The sequence below is a fragment of the Helicoverpa armigera genome, chromosome 20, assembly GCF_030705265.1.
Source record: "Helicoverpa armigera isolate CAAS_96S chromosome 20, ASM3070526v1, whole genome shotgun sequence".
Taxonomy (NCBI): domain Eukaryota; kingdom Metazoa; phylum Arthropoda; class Insecta; order Lepidoptera; family Noctuidae; genus Helicoverpa; species Helicoverpa armigera.
In genome coordinates, this window is record NC_087139.1 from 10,478,392 (window position 1) to 10,501,646 (window position 23,255).

Consider the following 23,255-nt stretch of genomic DNA (forward strand, 5'->3'; position numbering starts at 1 on the left):
ATGCTATTTTTGCCCGACCCGCCTTGAATCAAACCCGAGATCTCGTTCACAGCATAGTCACGCTATGCGACATGCGATTACCAGACCGACGCAGTCACTTTTTAAATTTTGTTTTAAGATTTATTAAAATACAGAGATTATAGAGAATTGTAGCAAAAATAAAGTAATACATACTTTGCTTTAAAAAAATCGGAACAGTCCTCTCCAAATTCCCTGAGAATTTATTCATACTTTACTAGTACGAGCGACATGTAACTCTGCTTTTTTCAACAGGCTCTTAATATCTACCTTGTGTTTTCTTGGTTGAATGAAAGAAATTAGGTATCAAGGTTCTTCATAGTTATTTTTCTTTGTGTTTTAATTGTTTCCTAATTTATTTACAAGTTATTATCATAACATAGAGTTGGTACCTATGTCTTTAGATAGGCACTCGGATTTGAGTTACAACCTACTCTTGCTCTACGAGTCAACTATGCATAGTTAAAAGTTTCTTACCTTAATGAATATCACATCCAAGTTTTTACACGGATTTTATGTGGAAGTTGACTTCTTATAAAGCATGCAAGCATCTAATATTATATAGGTAGGTGGGTATACACTGGAGGTGTACATAGGTAGATGGAGTCCGTAGGTAGGGGGTGTACACAGGTGGTGCGAGGGGAAGCACAATGTGGAGTCCGTATTATAGTTATGTTCACAGTTCCCACTACGGTGTATCCGCGACCAGGATGCGGGCGAAATTTCTGACTGAAACTGTTCTATAAAACAGTAGGCGTAGTCGGTTTTTGATAAGTACTACCTACACTGCTTAAGATAAAGGAAAGAAAATGTACGAGTAAGAAGGTGGTGCAACATTAACCCTCAAACACATTTTATGTAAGTGCGAAATATTTAATAACAGGCACTGTGATTACCTATCGGTAAAAGTATGGTAATTTAAAGGACAATGAGTAAGCAGTTGTTCTTTATGTAATTATTTATATTTCAATGTGTAACCAGACATGGCAAGAAACTATTGATGCTTAAATAGTAATTATAACTTACGTAATTGTCTTATTTTTATTTTCTAAAATACAATCAATACCTCTTACTTACACGAAAGTCAAGCTAAGTAGATTACGAGATTTTCTTGCATATTTTTGAAGAATAAGTAAAATACATATCCTCAGGGATCGGTTTACGTGGATAAATATAACAATTTTGAGCATCACTAAACTTAACTTTTACTAAACATATCACAATATTATAAAATAACTATAATTCTATCATTATAAATTAACTGAATATCACATACCTACAAACATTTTATATATCCCTTATTTTATTTTGTACAAAAACATCAAATAAGCTGCTGCAAGGGAGTTTTCTCGATAACTTTATTTTCCTATGTCATGTCATACATAATGTGTCCTAATATCATTATGAAATATGTGAAATCCTATTTTAGTGTTATTTACTTAGATACTAAAACAGCGAATACAAAAAAAATTGATACAAAGAGCAGCCATATTGAGTAGGAAAAGTCGTGATGGCGATATTATTTTTTTGTTTTGGACACGAAACAAACAAATTCGTCTAAGGCCGAAGTCAATTAAATTCATATCTCTAACAACACTTAATCTAATGGACCGTACACAATGTCATTTTAACGATTTTATCAATGCAGAACTCTGTACGCAGTCATAGAGCTCAATATAGATATACAGCATAGACAAACGCAGACAAAGAAAACATCTCCTGTTAAATATAACATTGAACAAAGTTGAACAGCCAAATCTTATTCTGTTTTCATTCAATTTCTTTCAGACACACATAATACGTTATCCTGTAGGCAGGTACTGTAATTTATTCACCCTCATGTTTTGAAGAAATATGTACTTAAATAGAGTAAACACAGACCAATACTAAGGCCGGCTACACGTTTGCGACTAAATCGCACGCGACTGAATTTAGTTATACGACGGACGAGTGCAACCAGCTTTTGATAGAATCTCTTGATGTGGGAAGGTCTGGGGCCACTCCGGGGTGGTGGGCATCATTGGCAGTGCTCGTTGACGTCGACGACGGTGTTCTTCCTCCAGCCGAAGAAGAAGTAGCCGACAGCCAGGCCGAGCACCAGCGCCAGGCACAGCCACACGTTGTACGTCATGAACACCAGCATGAGGGTGTAGGAGGCGGTGGACTGCAGGAAGTGGAGCAGCGTCTGTATCACGTGGCCTGATGACAGCATTGTGTATCTGGAACAGGGAATTTGACGGTTAAACGAGGTTCAGGTACTGATACTTATATAAAGTACGTCTCATGTTTATAATGATGGTATACCCAAACATCAGAAATTGACTCGGAAAGACTCAAAAATTTATACAGATTTACATTCACCTGCACGAATGGAATCTGCATTTAATAAATATATTATAATCACAGATAAATGTGCAGTGAGGTATGATAAATTGGTACATTCGTCAGTAACCCAGTCAAGAGTGGCTCGAAACTGGAGCACATTGAATAAAACCTGTTAAATCAATTGGAACAAGCGCGCGAGATCAGATCAGGCGTAATTAACTCGTCTCGACTATAACGTAAGCCATTTTTTGATTGAGCCATTTAGTACCCAAATTAATAGCATTTCCATTATATGGTTTCGGCATAGTCACAATGATTTTGTAGATCAACGATTGCTATCATATATTCAACAGATAGCAATATCATGAATCAGAATTTATGATGTTTCGTTTCTAATAGGAAAATAATTGCAATGCTAAAACCTAGACATTGATAAAGTCTAGTTTTTGCAAGGTAGCATCTATATAAGGTGCAAGGTAGCATTTATAGCCTAATTAACAATAATAAGATCTTTACTTGACAACAGCAGTTCCCCCGCAAGGCCCGTTGGCTCCGCACTCGCTCTTCGTGATGTTAACCCTGGAGTCTCCGGTAGACGCCGAAGCCCTAGCGTGCAGGGCCTCTCGGAAGTATTTGAGACCCTCATACAGCACTCCCGCGAAGAAGATGGCCAGCGCTGAGCCGAACAGCTCCAGTGCGTTCGTGGTCATCCACCCGCTGAACAGGATCTCTTGGCAGACCCCCGAGTGGAACTGGAATGGTATTTTAAGGGTTTGGTCCTAGTAACAGGCGAGCACGTCTTTTCTTCACAAAGTAGAAACAATATTGTACATAATAAGTATTTTCTGACGCACGTACAAAGTCGTGTTACTTTACAAGTCAGTTATTCAGTAGTTGGTCATTTGTTTTACTTTCTATGGGCGCTTATTGAGAGTCCGAACTCAAAGTGACATTAATCAACGTTCGCGTGGACGTTTCCTTTTACGATTTTAGCATATCAACGTGTTTCCCACGATATGAGGTTACTTCAAGCTACACAGGATATCGCGTTTATTTTGAAAGCAACAATACCTGCATGCAAAATATTAGTTAGAATTTAGTTTTAGGGTACCTCTGTAGACGTTGAAATAAGATTCTCTTTTCAAGATCAAATTAAATACGTCGGCTAGGTACTTATTAATTTATGGGACCTCTCATAAAACTTTCCACAAAAGCGATTCTTGTATAACCTGAATGCCAAACATGTGCATCGGAGACAGGCATCACCGGGTGCCAAACAATATCGCAGGAAGCGTACAAGCAAACACGCTGACACACAGACACAAATGTCGCGGTTTCGGTACAACCGTGCAGGAATGCGTCTGTTTATCATATTCCGACTTCTTTCACCGCGCCGGGAAATTTGCGATAGCTAACACTTGCAAACGAATAAATAACGATCGGTTTGCAATACTTGAAACAGGAAAATGTTAATAAATATGTACGCTAAGAGTTTTCCTTCTCAGATTTACGTGTATGGGGAAAGTGGGACGTAAACAGAGCATGTTTGTTATGAACCATATTGAATCGTTTTGAACTTATTTAGTGTTGATTCACACGAGCTTGTTATTGCTCTACCGTTATTTTGTATATGCAAAAAACATTTTCTTTCCTCAATGTGTCTATTTGAAGATAAACTACTAAAGTTACCATTCCTTAAGTATTTTTTATGAGTTTAAAGGCAAACTCTACACGTGTTGTTTGTTCAAGGTTAAAATAGGTTAAATAACTTAACTATGTATTTCCCAACAACAACACCTAAACGTGATTTTTATCATAATAAACACTTGTTGAGTTCCGGTCACCGCAAACCATTGGCTATGGTTATCTGACTATGACTTTGTGTTCCGTGCATAGGAAAGCGGTGGCAGACCGCAGGTGATAAGGAACTGATAGCAACACTGTCAACTTATCGACTGTGTAACGATAGGTAATGGATCATGTTCATGTCGCAAGAGCTAGGAAGTTAGAGGTAATATTGTGTTATATTTTGATCGACTCTTTGTAAACTTGACAAATCTAATCATTCTCCTTTACCTCAGCGTGCTTTCCTGCGCATACAATGAACTTTGGCAAGCCTTGAATTTTGTCAGTGTTAACTAAGCAAGGAAAAATATTAAGGCCTTTTTAATCCATTTACTGAAGCCTACCTCATGAACTAATATTGTACAGAAGCTACTCACCACCATGGCGTGTCCGTGTCCTGCGTGCGCGCAGGGGTCGTCGTGCCCGGCGTCGTCCGGCACGTGGTGGTGCGCGCTGTGATCCATGTGCTCCATGTGATCCATGTGGGCCATCTCTTACGTGTCACTGAAATAGAGAAATTAATTCATAAATATTACTTAAATATTTATTACTGCAGGTCTAGGCAGTCATTGAACAACCTTGGCAGGTATTACGGGTAGTCAGAGGCCAGTATATCTGACACCAGTCTAAGCAGAGGGTATTGGTTGCACGGGTTACTGGATCGACAAGAGGAGGTCAGAAAGACAGTCGCTCTTAGTAAAACACTGGTACTCAGCAGCATCAGGTTAGACTGGAAGCCGACCCCAACGTAGTTGGGAAAAGGCTTGGGAGATGATGATGACCTATGTACTTATTACATCTTGGTGCATTTTACGTCTGTTTACAAGCTTAAATAGGCATGTAATTTCTTTGTATATTGAAATATCCGACCACTACATTGGTGGTAAATAATAATTTGATGTAATTGTTACAAGTAAGTTACAAATGTTTTAACTGCTTTAACTTAAAACAGTGTACCATTTTCTCAGTTTAGAAATAAGGACCTACTAGCAAGCGTGTGATTAACGCTCAATCCTTCTGTACCCAACAGTGGGACGATAAAAAGGCTGATGATGAAGATGAAAAATATAAATTTTTAGCAAACCAAACAATGTCCATGTTTCAGTAAGTAAATAAATATACCTACCTATACCTATACCTATATATTAATTGCGTAGTTTCTGTACATTCAAAAACAACAGCACACACGAACTATTTACCAACTTTACATACACTGTACGATTTTCAGTGTAGTAGAACAACAGTGCGACAATGTGCTATTACGTACATTCAGCATAATGCTGCGCCTGTCAAGTTAATAACACGCATTATGTTGTTCACGAGAGTCGCTATTTTCCTCCAATTGGTTTGTTGTTGTAAGGTTTTACTAGAGATAGCGGTGTTAGGTAAGTGTTAGATTTTTGAAAATACCTACTCAACCTACTCAAGTACTTAGTTGTTTTTTTAGGGTTTTGTAAAACAGCTCAAAAACTTGGTGGCTATTCATTATAACTAAAGTTCGCCTTAATTTTTTTCCTCCTCTTAAAAGTTACCATTCCCGGTTGGTATGCTGATGATTTGCAACTTCGAGTATTTTTATTTACACTTAGTTTCCTGGAAAACTGGCGATTGTGCAAAACCGCAATATTTGTGTATTGTATTCATGAAAAAAACCGTAGTCGTCAAAGTGACTGTTATGAACGACCACTATAGGTACCTACTCACTATCTACTACTATACATATGTCGTCACACTACGTTAAGGAAAACTGCATGAGAATAATGTTTTCAATTTCAGATTTTATGTGGTTTCCGTTTGCCAACAATGTTAGCTATCAATGGCTGAAATATTGTTGATTTAACTGACTCACTAACAATTGGTTAAACTGATTATTAGGATATATACTCGATTGTATTTGATGGTATGGTATGTGCCTAACTTCTGTATAAGAAGATAGGAATATCCCATATAAACGATATAATGGTAAATTGTTATTTTAATTTATCATTGACATATGGCGAAAACACAGGTATGCCAGGGGTGTTTGAAACTAAAATCGTATTTTTTTGTTTCTTTTAATTCTCCGTCTTATTTGAATATCGGGAAATTACCTGTTAAAGGACATTTCTAAATAACTTTATGACTTAAAATCGATAACTCAATGGCAATGTAGGTTATCGTAATAAAATTATACTAATGCGCGTGAGTACAACATTATCAGTCGATAGTTTGAAGACGACTAATTTCTAAGTATTTGTTTACTATACTGACACAGTTTATCTTAATTACGAAATAGAAAATTTAATAGTGTTAAGTTCACAATGTATTAGCAAGAGTCATTGTAGGTACCCACTCGGGTACACTACTTATTGTTAAGTACCGAAATATTATAGGTATGTACTGTCAGACAGATTATCATATTGTTCAGTTTGTACTAAGTAATACGTATATGGACCTCACCAGCCCACCTGCAATTTTCCAATAAGTAAGTATTTCCCGTTGTCTAAGACGATCATATTAATTGCTGTATGAGGCAACAAACGGTGGCTTTGTATGAATCATCTACTTCAAGCGACGCGAAAGACATTCATAACGTAGGTAATAATATATTACAAACATACATACACATAGTGTATCTAAGTTGTTTCTCTTTATAATTTGCAGCTAAACCTACAGGCTTGTGGACACAGATGTTTAGGAGAACAATAATTCGAACATAAAGGTATGGATATAAAACGTGTTTTTAAATCAAACAAAAAGAAATACGGGCGGGTGTGTTTATGTAGAAAATATTTGTACTTTATTTCAATCAAATAATAATTTGTGTCAGAATTAATTAATTTGTAATTATTTTACTGAAGTATTTTCTTTAAAAAAAAATCTAAGTGCGTGTTAGTGCTACCATTACCATTTTGGGAGTTTTTAAAGTCTTTCTTTAATGACAGTAATCATTACCCTGGTTCCGGAGTCGGTCAATAAAGATAAGGAAATAACACAATAGTGCAAACAGTTGATTAATTAAAGTTTTATTAAGTGTGTTCAGCTCTTGGCTGAAGGTCTTCATGACTTAAAGTAGTCTCTGGGGAGTTCCGAGGCTATTAACTAAAACATTTAACAAAAACCTGATTTCTCTTAATTTTAGAACCGTTCAAGCCGGAGTCCTATCTAACCGGAGCGAGCTGAAACCAGTGTTTTACACGAAGCGACTGACTGTCTGACCTCTCCAACCTAATAAAGCAGTACTGACTTTTGATACATAAATTAAATAAATGACCAATAATTATGCATAAGGTGCAATTCCTACTTTAAGAGAACGTTCACTGAGATCTATGGTTGTGCAAGATCGGCTTTCACTGCGCTCGCGCAGGGCTGCGCGCAACCGTTGCGCAAACCATTGCCTTGACTCCGATAGATCTTACTATGTACTTCCCAGATCCCAGATTTCCAATTAGCATAATCTTGGAAATTAAGCTGGGAGGATATTGTCTGTTGATGCAGAGGTTGACGACCTTGTGACATGGAGAAGAGTCACATTTATTTAGCTTTAAATTCATACTCCAGTACATGTACTAGATCACTCTAAGATTCTTTATTCTTTTTATTTAATAGATATATGAATAAAAGCCGTACGTGTTCAAAACAGTCTTTTGAAAAGACAAATCCCATAAAAAATGACAAATAAAACAATTTAATGTCGGCGATTAAAAGCATTGGACGTCACTCCAGTGATCTGGGTTTTACCTATTAAGGTTTATTACCTGCATGCTGCTGATTTTCCTCGACCAGACCGGTAACATTATTTAATTTGTTTTCGTTTCACTGTACAAGTGTATATTTTTGTCAATTCAATTAATGAATTAAACAATGAATTTCATCGCTGCAGGTTGTCAATGACATATAAATATATTTGCAGTTATTTACATAAATAAATAAAACAAATTAACACTTACCGACCCAGTTATATAAAATGTTGGTAAGCCGTGCGCGGGCGCATTGCCGATTTTGTCGATAAGCGAAATGTATGTAAAGTATAGCAATTTCAGTTATTTTACGATTGTTCAGCATTGTTGGGATTTGTTGCGAAACGCTTGGGTAACGTGTAACGGTCATGTAATATTTATTAAGGCATGCAGTACACTTTAAGTTATGAAGAAAAAAAAAATACTGGTAAGGTTAATTAAAATGTTTGTTTGTAATACTAACCTATAATCATAGGGAGTATAAAAAAAAATCAACGTTTTAATGAGTACTTGATGTAATAATAAATTCAATTCTCCTTTTGTCTGCAACTTTACAGGAAGGATCCGCTTTAAAACGTCTAAATTGAACATTGATTCAAAAAAGTAAATAACTTTATCTGAAGGTGATCAATACCCGGTAGTAGTGTATGTTCAGACGTAGGTAGATACAAACTGTTTGTACATGCATAGTTAGAAGTGGTTAAATTGTGCCGGCTATCACGTCTCAGCGGAGTTAGAACAATCAGTCGAGTGCACCGAGGTGCGCAGTCGCACTCACAGCGGGGATAATATAATAATATGCACTTATTCGGTTAAGTTAAGGACTTGTAATGTGAAGTTAAAGATTATGTGTATGAAATGACAATACGGATTACTTATCACGTAGAAGATAAGTGAAATTTAGTTTAAAATAGGTTAGGAATGAAATAAAATGTTTTATATAAAATCGTGGTGTACAATTAATAATATGGAAGTAGTTTCTTGGTCTTTCGGGGTAGAAGACCACCAAAATGTTTGTTTTAAAAGTTGAATTCTAGCAAAAACATTTTTTAAGAATGCCTACAGTGACAAGTTCGTTATAAGCTTGTTATAATCAAGATGATTGAATCCCCGCTGTCTCTGAGGCCACACCCTGTCCGGATATATGCAATTGTGTGGAGGCGAGTCGCAAATGTTCCCGCAGCGGGGCGACTGGGCTGTGCTGACTAATGTTCTAGCCTAACATGGGGACTTTGATATCTGATAGAAAGACTATAAATATAGGCTGGATAATTTGGTTTATTGTAGCTTAAATAGCTTACATGGGAGGGCGTTTCGATTAAAGCTTTGAAGAAAACATGCAGCTCTCACTTTGGCAGTTTCGTAAACAAAGAGCACACCCACTGTATGGTAACAATTACTTAAGGACAGTTTTTATGTGAGAATTAAAAAAAACTGATACTTCATTTATCCGTCACCACGATATTCTATAGGATGAGATGATTATGCAGGAAAAAAAACCTCTAAACCTCACTATTTGTAACCGAGATAGTCTAAGTACCTACATAGTATCCTTACCTATGGTATATGAACTTATTTACAGGCTAGTAACTAAAGTGTTACTTAGTTCACGACTCGGTCATACATAACAGTACTCTTTGAACGCCTTTTCCTAACTAGACTAGATCAATTACCATAAACGGTGACTTTTAGCCTGAACTTGTATCATTTCTGATCGAATGTTTAGTTTTAATTGCAGGTTCTACAGTGTTGGCTTTGCTTTTAGGTAGCTGCAGGCACAGATTATATAATAGTTATGCTGCAGGTTCGAGAGGAATGACCGTCAGTTGCAAAAAGCTCCATTAAAGATAAAGCTTCGTTAAATATATTGCTGACACTTTTTATCTTGTTGACAAAGAAAGAGTCAGCAATAGATTTAAAGTAACAGTAGTATGAGCGCTAAGGGAAATTAAATTTACCTCTGTACTGTAGAATGGTTCTTATCAACTTCCGACAACTAAGTATCTGGATTTTAACAAGCTGGTCATACTTACACGATTTCTACTATTCTATAGATACCCTAACAAAGTAAGTAACGAGAGTAAGTTAACTCTAGATCTAGAGCAAGTTAACAGTTACCCTCTAATTTGTGGTACAGCTAGCGTAACCTAAAAGCAGGCAGGCTATCGGCTTGTATTGACACCTGCGCACACGCAGTGAGAATTAGTATTGTGAGACACGTGCGCAGTGGCCGATATTACATGCAACAATGAGTGCACTTCTCAGAAATTTGTCAGCAAACAAATATTTGGGAAAATGCAGCGATGCAACTTTAAAGGTGTTGACAGCACGCTGCCGACACGGTTATTGACTTTCTTCAAATGTTGTACCATATTTCATGTAAATGAATGATATTATTTTGCATGTAAGTGTGCGTTGAAGTAACAACCTCATCACTTTTTTGTAAGCTACGTTATACGGTTGTCTTAATTGTGTTTCTTTTGTTCTAAGAGGTTTTGGCTTTCACAAAAAAGGTAAAACAGCCGTAAAAGTTAAAGGTTACGTGCATATGAGATCATCGAGTTAGTCTCCGGGTGAAAGGCTTCGTGCAACGACCCGTATAATGCTAGGACCATAGACTAAAGTATATTTCTAGCTAGACTAGGATGTTGACATGACATTTTGGCGGACAAAACCTCCTGACAATATACATATGTATGTACCTACTAGACGCAAATTAGTTACATAGATTAAGGATGTATTAAGGGTGATCCTATTGCAAACTACTACACGACTACAATCGGTCTACGAAAGAAGAATTTCTTCCCATGTAGCTTCACACCATGAGAAGCCAACCCAACACCCAAAAGCTTACCTACATGGATATATGACTACCAAATCAGAAAAACAATGCAAATACTCTTATCTACACTACAGATCCAAACAACAGCTGTTTTAGACGTCCAAAACAATCGAATCAAAGAAGGTACCTACTAGTACAAGTCCGCGTGCGCCCGCGCATCCACCGCTCAAGGTGATCCACGTTAGGCATGCGGCACTTACATAACCACCTTGAAGTCAAACAATAATATTTTTACTAAGGCCCGCGGCTCGTGGAAACCAAACATATTACTCAAACTTATTGCGTATGAAACAGGTAATATTTGTATTTTACTAAGCTCTTTATTTAATTAAGTATATTCCTTCATCATATTTTAAGCATAAAAAATAAATAATATATTATGTGTCACATATCGATAACAGGCTTTATTAATAACTTATCAGCCTAGATTTAATACAGCAAACTATAAAATTACATATTATCTAATAATATCTGATTAATAAATCAAATTGCAAATGTCTATCGGTCGTGCAGTGTCAAGGATGCGCGGGCGCATGACGGGATGAGCTGCGCACGCGTTGAATGTAAACACACATTAATTCGTGATTGTTGTTAGTATGGCGGTTGTCACAGGTGCTAAACTAGAAAATTGCTGCGATTTAGGTAATACCTGTCAAAATATGCAAAAAATCTACTTTGGATTATGATGTCGTGAAAATTGTCTAATGCCGAAAATGTAAAACCCATCTAAATGGTGTGTACGTTTTAGAAGAGTAATTTAAGTTCTTTGGGCCTTTATGTCTTGAAAATCCAAGAAAGCAAGGGTTAAAAGTCAGAAGTCCATAATAAGAAGTGTGTTAACCCGCTAAGGAAAAGTTCACCGCTACCTTTTGTCCCTGTGTAGGTCGAAAGATAGCTTTCTGAAAATCAATACCAAGTTATCATTTAGTAAGTACATAGATACTTTTCACAAAAAGTCTTTTTAAGTTAAGTTACGTGGTATGTTTATTTTTTTTTCTTTTGTAGTATGAAGTGATCTACGGTCGTTCACAGCCGATGGGTTCGGCAGTTAGTTTCATGCTCTAGTAACGATCGCTAGCAAACAGTTAATTTGTTAGTGATCATGTTTTCTAACACATCGCATAACGTACCAGTTGAACTTCTACAAGAAGCTGGTTTTTGCAGGCGGATAGTTTAGTTATTTGTATCGGTTTTTCCGAGGAGTTTTAATTAACAAATCCGGTTTGGATTTGTTATTTTGATAAGCACAGAGATGTAGAGTACCTGCACGCTGAAAATTAAGTTTTAATAGGCCGATTGTTTGTTTTTGCTCCTAAATTAGTAGTAGACGTATGGTAGTACGGACATTGTGTCATATTTTTAAGAGATCATGCTTTTCAAATAAAACAGAAACACAAATGATTTATTTTTTATATCGCTCACCGGAGCAATAACAGCGAACAATTAGAGACGCTGCGCCCGCGCAGCTGATTGGGTTTCAGTTTCGATAACTGAGAGGTTTTGTTTTTATACAAAATCCGAGAAAATGTTATGAAATGCAACACTTCCACTGGAAGTAGATGTTAAATGAAAATAATGTCACGGTTTATGATATGGGTAGATACTTATTATTGTTATGAAATTCCATTCATAATTATTTTGGTTATGGGTTTACGGTAAGATTATATGATTTTGTGATAGTATCTGAGCTTAATTTACACAATGACGTTTACCTAAGTGTCGGGTTTAGTTAAGCATGTCGTATAGGTAGGTATATTTATTTTTTTGCTGAAAACAGCTACCATATCGGCCTACTCTAAAGTCACAATATTTTAAAAGATCGCTGATGCAGCCAAACTTAACTCGCTGTTAAGTAATTGGGCATATCTGAACCTACGGTGACTCGTAGATGTTGGGCAATGACCCATTGTGAGACAATGAAAAAACTTTATTTAATGTGTCGCAAGGTCGCGGTCATCAATTGTTTCTTTCATTGAAAGGAAAAGTGTAGGTAAAATATAGAACTCATGAATGATTCAAGGTGTGATGGGTCCAGAATAATATATTAGGTAGGTACCTATAGTTAGTCCTTTGAATGCGAGAGACGGCTGACTCCGAGCTTCTGAATACAATTTCAGGTCAGTCAAGTTGTAATTGAGTTTTTCTATCAGGTAGTTCTCATGACAAGCTTCTTTCTAGTTTTAGTTGTTTTGTTTTTTTATACAACCTACACCATACATAGTATTACTCAAGTAGCTATTTAGGTAGTAGGTAGCTGCAAATGCTCGTGCACTATAACATGTCCTGCGCAGCTGGCTGATCTCCTTAAATGAGAACAGCCGCCGTGGCCGATATCGGCCGTGGATGCCATTATTGTTTAGGTAGTAGGTACTCGTAAGTACTTTGTTTCTAAAAACAAGCATAGGTGCGGGACAAACCTACGAGTCGCGATTTCCACAACACCTGTCACCCACAGTTTACCAAACTACTAGTTACTAGTAGAGCGGATGTTTACTACTGCGCCCCGCGGGTTCGCTTGATATTGTCTGTGCTTGTTTTATTGTTGCTGGCGATCGCTTTGTAAATACTAGTGACCTTTGCCGGCCACCTGTTGCGATGTGCCACTCATAACATGGACATGTCAACATGACTTACTTTCTTTTATGTAGTGACTAATGCTGTCGAAACAGTTATGGTTAAAGAACGTTTGGAATTGACACTGAAACAGTGTTTTTTTTTTGTGATTTGAAGTCAAAGAAATGAAATCCACCAAATTACTAAGTCGTAATGTGATGTATTGTTCCGACATTACGACAACTGCGGGTGAAAACTAACCGGTTTCTAAGTAAGTAGGTATTAGGTACTCTTCCGGACTTCTTAAAACACTATCTAGATAACAAAAATAAGATTTTTAAGACGTTAGTATTTGCTGCCATTGCAAAATCGTAAAGTCGCCTAGTAACAAGCAATTATTACCAGTTGAATCTGGACAGAGCGACAATTGACCTCAGCCAATTGACAGATATAATTTTATTTGTTTGACATTGGGACCGATGGCTTAATGTAGGTAATCGAAGATTTAAACTACCAAACACCTAGCTTTATTAAGTTTGTAAATTAATCAGTATTTTTGATACATAAGATAAAAAATAGGATATCTGGTTCTCCTAATTATAAAATCAAGGACATATTGCAAGCTTAGCCTACTTTTAAGTACCTACACCACCGGTTTTTTTGAGTAATTTGACCAGAAGCCCTGCAGAGCCAGCAGTGAACTACAAGTGAAAAGTAGTCAATTACTCCAATGTCTCAACACTCAAGGTCAGTTTCACAACCGATCCGGTTAAGTGCTGTTGACCTTTGTTTTAATTTACTATTGGCGCTTCTGGTTGACATAGTGTTTGGTAATATTTTACTGAGTTATAGTCTAGACTTGAATGTAAGTGAGTGTTAGGTATATGACGGATTAATTGATCAAATCAGTCTTAATATAGGTTGATTAATTTTCAGTAATTGGAAAATGCGAATTTACGAATGTAAATAGTGCCTGCACTAGGCAAATATAAATTATTATGCCTGAGATGTGGATTATAAAATAAGAGAAAACTAGAACTCTACAATAAAAAAGTTTTACTATCGATTGAAAGGGAGCAGGCCACTCTACAACACATTACATTAATCAACTGAAACAAGTACCTAAAAGTTATTAAGCATTATAAAATTAGCACTAAGTACAATAAGATGTTAGTAATTGGCGTGTCTGTGACGAACGCATTGCACCGTGCACCGTGACTGCAGGCGCTGCACTGATAGGCATGCAAGTGATAACGTGACAACATTAGTCACCCACATAAGACAATGTTACATAGCAATCAATTTCCAACTTTATGGTCAATTTCAATTTCCTTAACCAATCTGACAACCAATCTTGCCAAGGAGTATTGTCTGGGTAACTGGGTTGAGGAGGGCACATAGGCAGTTGCTACTTGTAAAACATTGGTACTCAGCTGCATCCGGGTAGACTGGAAGCTGACCCTAACGTTTTTGACATCTTCAGGCGTTTTGAAATACTAAGATTACTTTTGAGAACGTTTTGCAATTTAGCTCTCAAATGACTTTAAAATTCAGGCGTAACTAAAGTGACTGTAACTGATCTGATGTGATACAATCAGTAGATAACAGTACTATCAATAAGACATACTATTTGATGAAACGGTTCACCAGTTTTTTATCACATCTTAGAAGAATTTAAATGTATTTTAAGCAACTATTTCTTAACATTCGTTGCGGTTTGTCAGATGAAACATTTTATTTTTAAGGAGACAAAGCTTCAATTATTTCTGCTGTAATTTAGATTAAAACGTGTTGAAACGTCCGTGCTGCAATACAGATGAACTTAATACTAAGTGCATAGCGATGCTGAGTGCACAACAATTGCACGCTGCATCGGAGCGCAGTCGTAGATGTAACAGGGAAAACTATCCGCAAACCTGTTTGTGAACCGGAATCTTGGGTTTATGGCGAGCCTGCAGCCTGCACTATTCTCTCGGCTTACTAACTAGTGACGTACCTAGTGTTATATGTAGATTTGTAAATCCTTCCTTGTATCTAGAGGAAATATCACTTATGTACCTATTTGTCTAGGGAGATTTTTCAATGTTTCAAATATCTCAGTTTCTAAGATCTTTGAATAAAATAGAAATAATACGGATCTGAGATTCTTCTGTATTAAAATATTGAATATGTATCATAAAATATTTTTAGAAAACCTAGTCAACAAATATAAAATTAAATTAAATCAGTCCTTACTTCTTACATCCGAACTAAAAACTACTACGATGCAACTGGATCAACATGATTATCGTAAACTATCGAAAGATTTGTACTATTGAACGAGTTTTGTAAACAGAGGTCACAATAGGCTTCGATGAATATTCTTGCGGTATTTTTTTTTTGGATAAGTTTATAGTTCACAGATTTTTGCGGGTTTTATTCACTCACTCAATCTGTAGATCACTGGATTATTACAACACGATTACAACACTGCACAATCTTGTATGTTGTACTTAGTATATCTACATGCAATCAGATGTTATCAGTTACCTATATAGTCATATTTTATCAATTTGAGAAATATCTAACTGTTTAGCCTCCTAAAATAAAAGATCGTGTGAAAACCCACATCTCTTGATAAGAAAATAAGATACGATTTGCAAGTGACCTATCACCGGGTGCAAATTGCCTAGAATCATTGAATTTTATTATAAGATGCAAATTGTTGTAGATATCTGGGGATATTTGTATACGAAATAAACTAGTGCCAATATGTTTCAGTTGACCGTTCTAACAAAAATTTGGATACAGTTATGTCATAAAAAGATACTGTTTCAAACGCTATAAAGACTTATTTGCCATATTTCTGTTATTTATCTTTATTATTCTTTATTGTACACAAAACATATTTTACAATACAGAAAAAATATGTGCAAAGGCGAGCTCAGAGTTGGGTTATATGTTTAGTAACTGGTCATGGGTACTTGTTTCCCGAAACCTGAAGCTGTGACTTACTTTAAGCCTCGAATTACATCAGAGCCCTATAGAAATATCTTTTATATTTTCGCGATCATATTCTATCCGCTATATTGTCCAAGTGCGAGTTGAGTGCGCATGATTGCCGTGCCCCATTTTGTTTAATTTGAAACAATAAAGCTTCCCGATCCCGATCGGCGGTCGTCGGCAATCTTCGTGTCACAGATTTGTGACATCGCTCGCGGATATCTGCAATTAGCCTGGGAGAGCATTCTGGAAATTTTAGAACGCAGAACTAAGCTGGAGTTTCAAGGAGGAAAACTTATAAGTCCATACAATAAATGCAGATACGCGTCATCAGTCTAGCCTTTTCCCAAACTTTGTTGGGGTCGGCTTCCGTGGTGGTTACATGATGCGACTGCCTTTTTAACCACCTCAACTCAGTTGAGTGAGTAGCGAGACACTTTACTCCTTGGCAAGACTGTTATTCTAATATACCATGCAGATAAATATACCCGTGAAATAAATATAAGATGGAAAGTTCATAAGATTACAAAAGTAACATATTGAAATATATTGCCGCTTTGTTATCATTCCGCCGCCAGACTAAGGAATTCCTAGATCTAGGAATTGCGTGGGAAGTGCGCGAAAAACAAAAGAATGTGCAGATCCTGTTTATGAAAATATCAGGCGTGTTTATGAGGCTGGCGGCGCACGTAGAAACATAATGGAAGTCATGTAACATGTTGATAAAGACTCTATAAGCCATGGTGTTACGTGGGAACCTTTGCCAGGCATTTCCTATAAAATGTGCTTTTTTACATTAATCTCAGCAGTCGGTATTCACTTGTTTTATAATCATGTTTAATTATAGCTGAGAATTACTAAGACCATTCAGACAATTTTCTACATGCAGACGAGTGTATAACAATTTATGTAGATTAACCATTTTTAGGCATTGATTTACCTACATTTACAAATACCACACTATAATAGTTACTACGTCAAATACTACTATTATGTAAAGTGTAGTTGCAAAATGGTGAGTCATGTCACCAGACATGACACACAAATTAAGCGATTATAGTTAGGTACCTATACCTACTTAAAGTAAAGTACATAAATAAACGCGAACTAGACCTTTAGGTATCCTATAGAAATCAAACAGAGATATTCGCGATAAGTTTGACAGTTGAAGGTATTTTTCTCCGGATATCACATGAACTTTGCAGAGCGAGTGCAAAACATATACCTAGGTATGCCTGAGATGATCGGGTGCAAAGTGTCGAGTGCAAGAGTTAGATGCTTTTAGGCCCAAGATAATCATATTCTTGCGCTCGACACTTCGCACCAGAAAACATACGGAATCTGGAGACAGTTGTAGTAAGTTTTTGTAGCATTACTGTCGCTGGTGTTATGGACGGTTCGTTGTATGAATATTTACATTTTCATTTAACTACATATTCATATCATATCAGTATTTTCGTAAAGAACGTTGACCTTTATTTTGACAGCTTGAGATCTAATCTTATCTTCTTGCTTCTTATGTAGCTTAGACACCCATGGCTAAAGTATTATTGTTAAGGTAATCGCTAATCATCATCATCATCATCAGCCTATCGCATTCCACTGCTGGACATAGGCCTCTCCAAGTGCACGCCACTGAGATCGATTTTCGGCTTCTCAATACATAGTGGATTTCAATACTCTATTTATTTGTGTTTTTTTTACTAAAGATAAAATTGTATCTGAACCCCATACAAGTAATGTCTATCTCTGGTAATCAAACCAACAGAGTGATAGGTTATTGAAATCCGCAGTTAGGTACAGCACAGTGAAATGTTTCAGATGAGTCACGAATGTATAATTTCTGACAATGGCTAACCTCATTTCACACCTGTTCCAAGTGTAACCTGTGCCACCTCTATACGAGTACCTGTGACTATATGGTTTACTAAAAGTTGTTATTTGTTCTTCTCTTTCGTTATCGAATAAAAAATGAATTTGGTTTTGTCTTGAACGTATTAAATAACATTGCCATACTGAATTTAGAAGCGAGAAATATAGCTACTATTTATCCTAAACTTTTTGCAGAAAAAAGCTATTAATTCTGACTACCTTCTCATACATAACATAAAAAGATCAATCAATCTCATCCCAGAAACAATGCACTGACCTACACGTTGTTAATTAATGAAATTGTAATCAACGCAATAATAGGTACTGTGGTATCATTGGGACGTCATTTACCGATTTCTTAAGTTTTGCTTTAGTTTGAACAGCTATCGACTAAATTTATTGTTTTGTAGACAAAGAGCTCTGTAGACTGTACGTCAGAACATTTGCATATTAATAGCGCTATTAAACGTATTATAAAGAAAACCCCTGTCTTTGTCGAAATGGACTTTTATATAGAGAAATAATGAATAATATTGTGCTGTTATCTATTGAAATACCTACATTAGGACTTAGTTATTTAAATGGAAACTTTTGACGATGACTCTAGTTGTACTTTATGTTTGTATTTTTTTACCTACTTCATTCCAAAAGCACTTAATTCGAACATGGCTGTAAATCAGGCTCTCTCGTGTTCAGTTTTAAGCTAAGCTGTAATTTAGCTAGCTCTACAAATATTTACAGTTAAGCACTTAATATCTCATCTACTGCAGCACGCAAACTTGTGGTTTCAGTTCTTTGTTCTATTCTCTGCTGACCTGCCTCAAGGTTGACACCAACTTACATTAGCAACAAGATTTTAAATATTATAACTCGTATTCTGTTTTAAAACATAAATTAGTAGGAACAAAACTTAAATATTTTTAAACGGTTTTATTTTTATCAAAAACATCTTTAAATACGATGTGTTGATAAAATGTTTATTGTTCTAATATATTACTTCATTTAGACGACATGTTAATTTTTTGCAGATTATTTGTCTGCTATATTTATTTCTTAGTAGATAAATAAATAACTATTAAAAGGTAATTTTAGGTAATAAATTAGGATCGACCTCGTCTCGAACAGTAGTATTTATACAAACATGTAAATTAATCAGACTATTTGGATGTAGTTTAGTCACGCGATGCAAATAATAGGTACTTAAATATGCAATAATATGCATGTTGCAAAGTTACGTTATTTCAGGTTGTGATAACGTTACGTTACTTGCAAGATATTCAGCAAAACATTGACGGTAAAGGAATCTCGTAAGTTTCGTATAAGGCTCATTGATTATTATGATATAGTAAAAGAGTTCTTTGGATTTGGATTAAATGAAAAGTAATTGGAAACATAATTTCTCGTAATTTTAACATAATTCTTTTTGTATTGGTTAAGTAATTAATTTACATATAAGTGGATTAACCTATCCTCGGATTGGACTTAAATTAGTTGAATTGAGATTTAACGGGTTCAGGATATTTCGGATATTTACAATGAATATGTTGTCCTGTACTAATTGTGGCCATATCCTAAATAGTCAGGAAATTGCAACTTTTTGCCAACATAAATCTGAAGGTCCCTTATCGTTATGATCTTAAAATATCCTTTCGCCCACTGCTTAGTCAAGCAGTGGTCAATTTTGGTGTACATGTGTGTGTGTTTGTAAACAAACTTGTGTACCTGTAGTAGTGTCCATCGCACCGGTATAGTATGTTAGCTAACAACTAGCGAGTACCGCGGCATGCCCCCAAAGGTCACGCTACGTTCACTAGTCGCCGCTAACTCCGACATTGTGTAATGCACTTTATGTAATTTCACACGTCGTATTACTTGTTCGATTTTCGAGTGGACGTAACCATCTCTCTATGAAATCGATTGGTTTTGGAAAGCTTTAATTTAAGCAGAATAGTTGGTTCGCCTGATTGTTTATTATCGCCAATATTGGCTGAAGCGAATTGAAAACCTCAAGGACTAGTATTTACCTGTATGGCTTTTATACTCAGTATGTAAACAATAAAAGAGGAACTTAAAAACTCAGATGTAGATGTACAAAATTAATTAATTGTAACAAAGTATAATGAGTACAAATATTTTTAAGTATAAAAAAAAGAACTTAAAGGATCATGACCTACACAAAAGTTATTTTATATTTATGAGGCATGTTGATGCTTGAAACTGCAATTCAATTTGATTCCATAAATTATACCGTACAAAAAGTCAATCATTTTCGTACAGGTGGAACATAAAACCCGCGCTCGCTGTCAAAATTACAGCAACGATTTTAGCAAGGACACCAGAGATTAAAATGATACAATTAAATATTTTGTAAGTATGTAACTCACCAAAAAATCTCCAAACAATCAACAAACTTGATATCACAGATAATAGAGATTCAAAAAATGTCAATACAATACACTCGCGATAACAAGTTGCGGTAAAATTGACAGCTGTCAAAAAGTGGCGCGAACGTCCGCGGTTGGCGGGCAGCGGTGGCTGAATGGCGCGGGCGCAGCTCGGCGCGAGTTGTGCCTGCGATTGCAAGTTACGACACCAACTTGTTATCTGTTCCACCTCATTGCGTATGCGACCAAACGTGGTGGTTTCTGCGGTGGACGCAAAGGGCGTACGTATGGCCAGCGCTGACTTCAACGAAGTCACCGACGACCTTGCACCAGAAAATATACAGCCACTATTATCCAGGCAATTAGCGGTCAATTGATAAGATACATAGTATTTATTTTTGATAGCAAGACAATAAAAATATTTGTAAACGATAAATCAAAGTAAAACTTTAGTCGCAACCGAGGCGGAGGCGTGTAATGAGCTGCGCGGGATCCAGGAAGGAAGGAAACCGGATTGTTGCGCGGAATCTCAATCTCACGACTCATAGACGAGCACTAGTGTTCCCACGAACGAAGTTATCAACGTCAAACATTTTGTTTTTTAGAATAATCACATAGCATCAGCAGCTTGTTTTTGATATCAAAAACAAAAGAAATATATCTAGGATGTGAGAGAATTGAAATCAGTTGCAACCTCGTTGCAACTAGTTGCAAGCAGCGAGCACGGCGATCAAACCGTGCGCTTATCCCGTATCAATTAAAATTAAAACTAAGAGTGGTTCAAAAGGGATTCGACAATTCCACATTCGATGTTATCAATTCTGGCAGTTATCATATCCTTGTACCTAAGTACAATAATCTTTATCACGCCCTCTCCCGTTACATATCCACAACATCAGCTCCACTAAAGTTAGGCGCTTTGAGTCGCAGGCTGCGCCCGCGCATGCTAACGAGCCCGCGCTGTAGGAAGTGACGTAACTCGACGTGTAGCATTATGCTAGATCTAGATTATGTCACAGTCAAGACGTTACCAAAATTAATGGGATTTGTTTTGTATTTGTTTAGAATTTTAGCGCATTGTTTTGGATTTACATGTAAGTTACTAGGTAGGTACTCGGTCCGAGTTAAGTAGCTAGGTAAGTATATTAATATTTTTTAGTTATATTGCACCTAAATGAGGCCTTGAATCCCGTTGGTAAAAATGACCTATTCGGTTATTTGAAAGACAATTCCATTATACAATAGAAGAGGAAAATGATTTAAAATATTTGAATAATCCAGATAAGTACTATTTTTGTTTTATCGAATTAATGAATTAAATATTTTAAGATCATTGTAAACACAATAAGAGGCACTATCTCTCATATAATGTTAATATTTGTCCAAGTTAGCGAGTCACGTCAAGCATCTATCGTAACTCAGGACTTATCGATCGAGGTGCAGTCTCGAGTCGTCAATCATTCGGCGTACACGCTTTGATCATCAAATGCCATGCTCGCTGCAAATGGATCATGACTTCAACTGCATACCTAATATGGAAGATGCTTTTCAAATACCTGCATTTCGTATCAATCGATCTATTATTTTATGATTTTGAAATGCAAGTACTTAGATATAAGATCTAGATATCCTACAATCCAGCAGTTTAACTTTAACATCGATTAATATTTTGTCATCTGATTGAACTTAACCGTCCTTCAAAAAGATAACGAAACGGTAATTTATAGCCGATTTATCGCGTAATCAATTATTAAAGAGGTTGTAATTCTTTGAATTTAAATTAAATATTTCAACAGGTAACTGTAGGTGTCAGATAGCTTATCACGAGATTACAATGAACCCTGGACTGGTTGCTACACTTGTGTCAACTATATCAAGCAGTGTCCTACCAACTTATGGTGACTATTGTAAACTTAGGAAGTTGTGGACACAATCTAGGACAAGCAGTTTATTGTTCCTAGCTGTTAGCCGTAGGAGGAAAACAAAGAGAATATATTAGATGCCACAGTGTTTAGTGGAAGAATAGTTCCATATTGGGCAAGTTGTGTTACTAGTTGGTTGCCTTCTAACTGTAATGTAGAGTACAAGACAAGTATTCCGTCTTTATCGTATTGCTGCTATGGTTTGAATATTCCTCACGCATTTCGTTATAAGTATTCATATTTATAAAAATCCCGAATCATTCTCAAAGAAGTTGTTGTAAAAATACCATCATCTTTTGACATGGATGTTAGGTAAGCGTTCAGCAGAAGATTTTATTGAAATGAACCATTTGAACATCGATAAAGATTTAGCATGACGTGTCAGATTCAGGGTTAAGATATGCGGTAATAAAGTCACTGATGCTACTGATCGACAAAACCATAGTTAAGGTATAAACATATCACATAAATAATAACTACTATAAAATTATGCGCCACCTAGAGTCTAGCCTAGCCCTTTTGGTCCTTCGACCCAATTCGTCAAGATTAACCACTAAACTATTCCTACCTTCAGTCAGTAGTTCTCTCGTCCACTCTCCGTGGTCTCCGACCTGACACTGATGAGCACTGTACCCGACTTCTGCCAATCTGCTAATATATCGAACACCACTATCTCTACCAGTCAAGCGTTACTGAGCACAAACGACTCGTATTCAACTTCCTTCAGTAGGTACAGTGGGACACTCAATTCTGATGATTTGAATGTGTACTGTGACTGGCTGCTCATGTGATT

The 23,255-nt window shown here is 36.4% G+C and overlaps 1 protein-coding gene across 2 annotated transcripts; it reads right to left on the reverse strand.

Moving 5' to 3' along the window:
- Positions 1-958: 958 nt before the first annotated feature.
- Positions 959-23,188, reverse strand: LOC110377366 (high affinity copper uptake protein 1). Of its 2 annotated transcripts, none has more exons than XM_049848575.2 (4): positions 23,031-23,188; positions 4,566-4,692; positions 2,860-3,095; positions 959-2,237 (listed from the first exon to the last, which is right to left on the reverse strand). In XM_049848575.2, exons 2-4 carry the CDS (start codon positions 4,677-4,679, stop codon positions 2,036-2,038), a joined length of 552 nt encoding a protein of 183 aa, XP_049704532.2. In that variant the 5' UTR covers positions 4,680-4,692; positions 23,031-23,188; the 3' UTR covers positions 959-2,035. The 2 variants fall into 2 exon arrangements, with proteins under 2 accessions (XP_049704532.2, XP_021191906.3); XM_021336231.3 differs by lacking the exon at positions 23,031-23,188 and adding an exon at positions 20,541-20,730.
- Positions 23,189-23,255: the final 67 nt, after the last annotated feature.

Excerpts from the sequence above, each read along its gene's own strand:
- LOC110377366 (XM_049848575.2), bottom strand. The coding sequence starts at position 4,679 with ATGGCCCACATGGATCACATGGAGCACATGGATCACAGCGCGCACCAC. Across the intron at positions 3,096-4,565 it reads GACACGGACACGCCATGGTG|TTCCACTCGGGGGTCTGCCA; the intron begins GTGAGTAGCTTC and ends ATACCATTCCAG. Across the intron at positions 2,238-2,859 it reads GGGGGAACTGCTGTTGTCAA|ATACACAATGCTGTCATCAG; the intron begins GTAAAGATCTTA and ends TCCCTGTTCCAG.